Here is an 8,842-nt window from a genome sequence, read left to right as displayed (position 1 = left end):
ATTCACAGCTCTTTGTAATTTTGAGTTCCTTACTAGTTCTACTTTCAATATGAATGATAATTGGGCTTTTTTATGTTTTTTGACAATCTATGATCTAGGGCTGTAAAGTCCTAGTCGACTGGTCGACTTATTGGTCGATACGTTCTGGGTCGACCAAAATTCTGATTGGTCGATTTTTTGCCGTGTTAATTTCATAAAGTCGTCATCAGGAGGAAAGTACCAAGTGCTAATGGGGGTGTTTTCAGAGCCCTGTTTCACAGAAAACAGCCTGTCTTCAGAGAACACCCCCTTGTTTTCACTATTTTGGATTAGCCCAACCCACTAGAGACAGGTAGATTGAAGAAGGTCCATGTTATTCAACGTCCGGTGGTTTAATTGCTGAATATTTATTTTTATTTTGAGCGTTTCATTTGAGTCCTCCTCCTCTACCATCCATGTCAAAGATATCGGCAGTGATCATAATCATATTTAGCCCATCTTGCTCGAGGAACGGCTCATGACAACAGTTTTTTCCTTGTGTTTCAGGAGGCTCAGATGAAACCCCGCCCCGTAACCACTAGTACGCCGACCCGGAGCTCCAGCGTGGTACTGCCCCCCCCTCCCCGCTGCGCCCGCACCGCCGCGCATCCCCCCCGAGGCCGAGCGGTCCTCTCCCCCTCAGCAACCTCAGCTGAAGCTGGTGCCAAGTCAGACGGGCATCGTGCTGTCGTGGTGCGTCGCAGAGACCGACCGCACCTGTGCGGCCGTGGACAGCTACCACCTCTACGCCTTCCATCAGGACAACTCCAACAGCAGCGCAGCGCAGCAGCACTGGAAGAAGATCGGGGAGGTGAATGCCCTTCCTCTGCCCATGGCCTGTACGCTGACCCAGTTCCAGTCCGGCTCCACGTATCATTTCGCCGTTCGAGCCAAAGACATCTACGGGCGCTTCGGCTCCTTCTGCGAACCTCAGTGCACAAATGTCATCAATTCCAGCTCCAGCTGAACTGTTGAGGAGTGGAAAAAGATTTTTTGCATCTGAAAGTTCTTGACTTCCTTACCTTTTTATTTTATTTTTTGTGTTAGAAACTCAAGTATTGTGCATTGAACTCATACAGTATCTGTAAATATCTCTCTGCATAACAACTGGACTTCTGCCGGAGTTGGAGAATGGAAACGGCAAACGTTTGGTTTTGTCTGGTTAACGTACGTATTGTATTTTTTGTGACTCAAGCTGTTGTACATAGTTGGATTACTTTGCCCCTCAACCAAGTCAGATATTTATGTTGTTGTCTCCTGTTATTCTGACTCCGGATGTCTTTGGCTTTACTCCAGAACAGGTGACAGGATCATCAGTGTAAACTCCGAATTGCACAGAAATGTATAAATGTGTGGTAGAAACTGAATGATAACTTTTGTAAGTTTTGTCTGGCAACCAGACTTTGACAAACACAATAAAAAGCTTTTATTAAAGTCTTGGCGTATTTTTTTTTGTGGCAAATTTCATCTTCTGTTTTATGGTTCATAGTGTTTCACTGCAAATACAGAAACTACCAATCTACCACCTTGAATACAACAGTGCCCTCATTGTCACTCTCATTAACAGGATACAGGTCTGTGACAAAAGTCCCATGTTTTATAGTTCTAAATTGATATACAGTACTTTGCACAGAAGAGTGCATGCTGATCCATATATGTAAGCTGATCTGCTGCAGCTTTGGTCTTCTCAGGAATCTGGTCCCTGTGGAGTTTTAGACCTGTAGTGGTGCTATAAACGCTTTTACAGTTTGTACAAAATGTTACTGTACATAAGTGTGAATGCGCAAGTTGGCAACGGAAGTACAGCAATGTGCAATGTTTGGCTGTGAAAGGGCAATAACCACCAAAGATCGCAAATTCAACCTAGAAACTGACTTTGTATTTGGTTGAGATAAGAAGCATGTAATGTTACACCAACAAGAAATTATGAGCATACAAGTCACTGTATAGTTGCTTATAACTATGTTATCGTTGGTCATTTACAGAACATTAAATACCTTTACAAATAGTCTCTGAGTTTTTTGAGTCTTGAAATTTGCACTACAAACACAAGCATTTTTAAGTTCAGTGATAGTAAACATGTTCAATAGTTTGTCCACAGAGACATTTGGGTAAATTGAGTGACTTTTTAAATGTAGAATCTACTGAAAGCATTCTCGGTTGCTCGTAGTTACGGCAGCTGTTGAAAACCCCAACAGAACAAGTCGTAGGTTTCCATGTAAAGGCCTTCAATTCATTTTACAGTGGGTACGGAAAGTATTCAGACCCCTTTAAATTTTTCACTCTTTGTTTCATTGCAGCCATTTGCTAAAATCGAAAAAGTTCATTTTTTTCGCATTAATGTACACTCAGCAACCCATCTTGACAGAAAAAAACAAATGTAGAAATTTTTGCAAATTTATTAAAAAAGAAAAACTGAAATATCACATGGTCATAAGTATTCAGACCCTTTGCTGTGACACTCATATTTAACTCACATGCTGTCCATTTCTTCTGATCCTCCTTGAGATGGTTCTACTCCTTCATTGGAGTCCAGCTGTGTTTAATTAAACTGATTGGACTTGATTAGGAAAGGCACACACCTGTCTATATAAGACCTTACAGCTCACAGTGCATGTCAGAACAAATGAGAATCATGAGGTCGAAGGAACTGCCCAAGGAGCTCAGAGACAGAATTGTGGCAAGGCACAGATCTGGCCAAGGTTACAAAAGAATTTCTGCAGCACTCAAGGTTCCTAAGAGCACAGTGGCCTCCATAATCCTTAAATGGAAGAAGTATGGGATGACCAGAACTCTTCCTAGACCTGGCCGTCCAGCCAAACTGAGCAATCGTGGGAGAAGAGCCTTGGTGAGAGAGGTAAAGAAGAACCCAAAGATCACTGTGGCTGAGCTCCAGAGATGCAGTAGGGAGATGGGAGAAAGTTCCACAAAGTCAACTATCACTGCAGCCCTCCACCAGTCGGGGCTTTATGGCAGAGTGGCCCGACGGAAGCCTCTCCTCAGTGCAAGACATATGAAAGCCCGCATAGAGTTTGCCAAAAAACACATGGAGGACTCCCAAACTATGAGAAATAAGATTCTCTGGTCTGATGAGACCAAGATTGAACTTTTGGCGTTAATTCTAAGCGGTATGTGTGGAGAAAACCAGGCACTGCTCATCACCTGCCCAATACAATCCCAACAGTGAAACATGGTGGTGGCAGCATCATGCTATGGGGGTGTTTTTCAGCTGCAGGGACAGGACGACTGGTTGCAATTGAAGGAAAGATGAATGCGGCCAAGTACAGAGATATCCTGGAAGAAAACCTCCTCCAGAGTGCTCAGGACCTCAGACTGGGCCGAAGGTTCACCTTCCAACAAGACAATGACCCGAAGCACACAGCTAAAATAACAAGTCTGTGACCATTCTTGACTGGCCCAGCCAGAGCCCTGACCTAAACCCAATTGAGCATCTCTGGAGAGACCTGAAAATGGCTGTCCACCAACGTTCACCATCCAACCTGACAGAACTGGAGAGGATCTGCAAGGAACAATGGCAGAGGATCCCCAAATCCAGGTGTGAGAAACTTGTTGCATCATTCCCAAGAAGACTCATGGCTATACTAGTTCAAAAGGGTGCTTCTACTCAATACTGAGCAAAGGGTCTGAATACTTATGACCATGTGATATTTCAGTTTTTCTTTTTTAATAAATTTGCAAAAGTTTCTACATTTCTGGTTTTTTCTGTCAAGATGGGTTGCTGAGTGTACATTAATGTGGAAAAAAAATGATTTTTTTTGATTTTAGCAAATGGCTGCAATGAAACAAAGGGTGAAAAATTTAAAGGGGTCTGAATACTTTCCGTACCCACTGTAAATACATACTCGTCTGTGTTTATCATCTTTTGATAATGATCTTTATTATCTAACCATTTACTCTAGTTACTACCAGCAACCATTGATGGACACGTTCTGCTTAAAGTCACCAGTTAACACGTCGCTCGTAAAATCCGAAACATTTGTCATGTAAATATTACATTCATATGTATAAATGCACACATACAAATATCGAGCACAGTATATTTTGTTCATGCTTTCACATCACACTATCCCTGTGCACATTGCGGTAAATGTTATGAGTTCTCTTAGAAGGTCAAATACTCCGGTCAGGGCGTTCTAGTGCCTGGCCGTACGATGGAAAAGGAACAGAGACACATAAAGAAGGATGAGCTCATGCTGCAGAGAAACCAGATAACAGAAATCCAGTTTCACTAACTGATAAGGCCCTCAGAAAGTCTAAACCAAGAGCCGCCTTCCTTTTTTAGGGACCTATCATATTCAACTCATAAAAGTCTATATAACATGATGCGCACTCTGTTTAAGCGCCTTTTAGTTGCTGAACTTCTCAGTACTGCTAGGCCCGTGCACGTACAACTGCTGGGCGATATACCCTGTTATCCTTCAATAAATGTCACATTTGTTTTAAGATGAATCCAGTGTAGAAGTCTCTCTTGTTTTCCACTCAACAAATTGGTAGCAGAGGATGGTTGCAAAAGATCAGTGAGAGAGTGGACAAGAACAAAACTCGTTTCTATTGAAAATCCAGACGGTGGACGCGGACCAAGGGTCCTCGCGGAGCCAGGAGCCATTCTTCTCACCTCGGGAACCTGATCAAACAGCGCTGTAAACAAAGGTAAGCAGAAACCTATTTCAATAAATTCTGCATATTGTCGATAGTAAAACCAAATTTGATCAGAAGTACTGAGTGTGAGTATGAATCGTTCATAAATTGATAAAATCGATTGGAAGGAAAATACATTGTAAAGGATAACAGGACTGTCGTGTTAGCAGTGGTGATGGGGAAATACAATAAAAATAAATGCCATAGAGTGTACATATGAGTGAATGGATCTAACAGAAATCGAGAATTGTGAAAGGGAATAAGTGTTCAAGTGTACACCGAGTAGGTTCAAAGGCTGTTCTGATCGCGTGGCTCGGGTGAATTCCATACACACCGATTGTTCACGGCCTGCGAACCGAATTCCGGGCCACTCTGTCCGCTTATTTTTCTGGAACAAGTTGAGATTTGGATCACGTAGAAGTATGATGTAAAATGCGTAAGAGTTGAAAAAGCCGCTTTGATATTTCCTCCGGGACCCAGTTTGTTCAAGGCGCGTGTGGTAAAAACGTTCCAGAGTGTTCACACGTGAGTAATTGTTAAACTGAGGCAGTGTATATTACATTACATTACATTACAGTCATTTAGCAGACGCTTTTATCCAAAGCGACTTACAATCAGTAGTATATTACATATCATTCACCCATTCACACACTGATGACAGGCTACCATGCAAGGTGCCACCATCAGACTCTAACTAACATTCATGCAACATCCAGTCCACACCGATGGCAAGCCTTCGGGAGCAACTTGGGGTTAAGTGTCTTGCCCAAGGACACATCGACTGCCGAGGCCGGGTATCGAACCACCGACCCTCTGATTGGAGAACTACCTTGCTCTCCACTACGCCACAGCCGCCCATATCAAGAGTAATGGCTGGAGCCGCTTTGATATTTTCGGGACCCAGTTTGTTCAAGGCGCGTGTTGGGTTCCAGACCCGTGAGTTTGTTAAACTGAGGCAGTGTATATCAAGAGTAATGGCTGGAGAAAATGCGCAAGAGTTGAAAAAGCCGCTTTAATATTTCCCCGCGGGACCCAGTTTGTTAAAGGCGCGTGTTGTAAAAATGTTCCAGAGTGTTAACACGTGAGCAGTTGTTAAACTGAGGCAGTGTATATTAAGAGTAATGGCTAGTCATGGTTATATGAGTTTAGTTTTTAGTTTGGTTATTGGACATATGAGATAAATGAGATAGACCCAGAAGAAGAAGGAGCGGCGATTCACCAGACCCGTGAATTGATAGGATTTGATATAGAGAATTGGCAAAGCGAACAATCACAAGCATCAGACACAAGTCCTGCACCCAACACTGACCACTGACAACACTCACACATCCCAGTTTAAAAAAAAAAAAAAAAAAGACAGTCATCAGCGTCAGCAGCAACTGCAGAAATAGTAAAGGGGGTAGTTTGCCTGTTAGGATTGACAGCGTTACAATTGTATTGTGCAGTAAAGCTTGCTCAAAAAAAAAAAAAAAAGAAAAAAGGAGAGAAGAGCAGGCAGGCAGAGGAAGAAGGTGGGGGCTGAGTAGCGCTTTGAAGAAGCAAAGAGGTAGGCGGAGCAGCCAGGAAGAAGGTTGAACAGAGAGATACAAGGAAGTGACAGACAAGGATAGAATGGCTGAGGCAGGAGAGCCAACTAGTGGAAGTTATGTGGAACAGTTGACAAAAGATCTAGAGGAAAGAGTTGGAAGATTGTGGGGAAAAGGACAGTGGAAGACAGATAAAAAGGGATGGGAGGATGTGAAAAGAAGATGGACGGATAGAGGATGGCTCAACAGGTTACCGGAAGTCCCGACGATGACAAAAATACAGAAAATGAGGGAAGAGTTGGAAACCCGACGGGAAGAAGCGGAGAAAGCAGAAAAAGATGATAAAGGATGCCACCTTTTTACGAGCAAATTGAAAAAGGCCCGTAGAATAAAGCAAGAGGAAGAAAGGGTGGGAGATCTGGCAGCGACAATGTGCATGGCGTCACGTGTGGACCTCCAAATGCCCGAGAAAAGGGGTTGGAATGCACTAATGGCTCCCGTGCGAAAGAGCGGAGAAGACAAAGGAGAAGAAAAAGAAAAACCAGTACTGACAACAACCCTATACCCGCCCCTCCCCGAGGAAGCAGTGCAGTCGCCTCCCCCATATTCCCCATCAACGGCCAGCGCCCCCAGTGGTGACGGAGCAGCACTACAAGCATCCCCATATTCCCCATCAACGGCCAGCGCCCCCAGTGGTGACGGAGCAGCACTACAAGCACCACTGTTGGCAGTACGAAGCGGCTGTTTGACGGGCAAAGGGCAACTACAGCTGGAACTGGAGCCTGGGAGCGCCATATTAGTGAACGAATTGCCAAACAGCTCCTTGGGCCTAGGTGTACTCACAGAGCAGGTAGAGGCGTTGACGGAAAAAGTACACCTAATGGAAAGAGAGAGAAACAGAGGGACAGGACCGGCAGATGGTACACCCCAGCCTCCAACTTGTGACTCCTCAAGAGAATCGAGTAGCGGAGGGGACGGGCAGCCTTCTCGCCAGCAATCGGGAGCTGAAAGAAAGGGGTGGAAAAAGGGGGTGTCTTGGTCAGTACCTTGGTCAGCACCACCCCACCACCACCCACAGCCACTCCCTCCCTTCAGTCCACACCAACAGATGAAACAAGACACTCCAAAAGAAGAATGGGAGCGGAACCACTTCTATGACCCGCACAGTGACTCAGAGTCCAACGAAGGACGTACTACACCTACGGACGCTCTCACGCCACAGGAGAGGAAGCAACGAAAACTAGATCAACAGTACACCACCCTCATGGATGAAATCGACACCTCGATGCGTGAACTCGGGCTACAGCTACATTCGGAGGACGATGAGGACGAGGAAGAAGGGGGAGTCACAGGAGAGCTCATCCATCCAGAACATCCTGGTCACTATCGAGTGGAAGGACTGCTGAAGGGAACAGTCGTAAGAAAACCACCACCACGCCGCTCATTCCGAATTGCTCAGCAGAAGAGGAGAATGAACCAAGAGCTGACCGCGCACCACACCGGCGCCTACCCTCTCCGCCCAGCCACAGGGGGTCGACCAGGACTGCAGTTCATACCATTTAGCTTTGCTGACCTCACTAGTCTGGTGCAGGCTCTGCCCTCCCTCCACTCAGGAGCAGACCCCTATGGGATCATATCCGGTACCATCAGCCTGTTTCCAAGACATCAGTATAGATTATACAGACATGGGAGCAGATAATGTAGTACAAGGAAAGAGATACATGTTGGTAATAGTAGACAGATTTTCAAGATGGGTAGAAGCAATCCCCACCAAAAAAGAGGATGCGCAGTCAGTTGTGAAATGGTTGCAGACAGAGTTGATCCCGCGCTACGGGTTGCCACGATGCATTAGATCCGACAACGGAACACATTTCAATAACAAAATGCTGGAAAAAGTAGAGCTAAGCCTGGGAATCAGCCACAAGTTTGGCTCAGTGTATCATCCACAATCACAGGGTCTGGTCGAAAGAGCTAATCAAACATTGAAGGCTAAAATAGCCAAGACATGTGCAGGTACCAAGTTAACATGGGTAGAGGCCCTCCCACTGGCATTGATGGCAATGAGATCATCGCCAGGGGGAGGAACACACCTCTCCCCACACGAAATTTTGACTGGTAGAGTTATGCCAGGTCCACCCAGAGATGGAGGTCATATGCCACCTCTGGATGTGTGTCAGATTGAGATGTCTGACTATTTGCATGCACTAACATCTCTCACCACAGCTCTCTCCAACCAGGTTGTTCGAGCCCAGGCGATCGTCCCGGTGGAAGGAGAGCCATCAAAGGTAAAAGTAGGAGACTGGGTCAGGGTCAAAGTTCACAAACGAAAGTGGACTGACCCCAGGTGGACTGGACCGTACGAAGTGAAGGAAGTTACGTCACACTCGGTCCAGGTCAAAGGTAAATCAGGCGCTCCTTGGCACCACCTGACACATTGTGCCCCAGCTCCGACACCTGACAGGACACTGACAGAGGTCCGAACGAATTTGAGAAATGCAGCGACAACTGAGGAGGTGCCTGGGGGACCCTGACGAGCCCCCAGGGAGGCGGAGGCCGTTCACCTGGAAAGGGGTGGGTTGTGGGACCAAAACATCGTGTGCAGCAGGCACATGTGTAGCCATATTGATGGGCTTACTCTT

General features: G+C 45.6%; 1 protein-coding gene across 1 annotated transcript in view; it reads left to right on the top strand.

Annotated features, from left to right (window-relative positions):
- The window catches only part of atf7ip (activating transcription factor 7 interacting protein), a 32,215-nt gene extending 30,299 nt beyond the window's left edge, over positions 1-1,916 (top strand). Inside the window, 2 exon segments of the mRNA XM_054603865.1 lie at positions 526-585; positions 587-1,916. Coding sequence (XP_054459840.1) covers positions 526-585; positions 587-985 — 459 coding nt within the window. The 3' untranslated portion in view covers positions 986-1,916.
- The last annotated feature ends 6,926 nt before the right edge of the window (positions 1,917-8,842 follow it).

Source organism: Anoplopoma fimbria, chromosome 9 (assembly GCF_027596085.1).
Source record: "Anoplopoma fimbria isolate UVic2021 breed Golden Eagle Sablefish chromosome 9, Afim_UVic_2022, whole genome shotgun sequence".
NCBI lineage: Eukaryota > Metazoa > Chordata > Actinopteri > Perciformes > Anoplopomatidae > Anoplopoma > Anoplopoma fimbria.
Note: the sequence above shows the minus strand (reverse complement) of the source record. Positions and strands in the feature narration are given on the sequence as shown.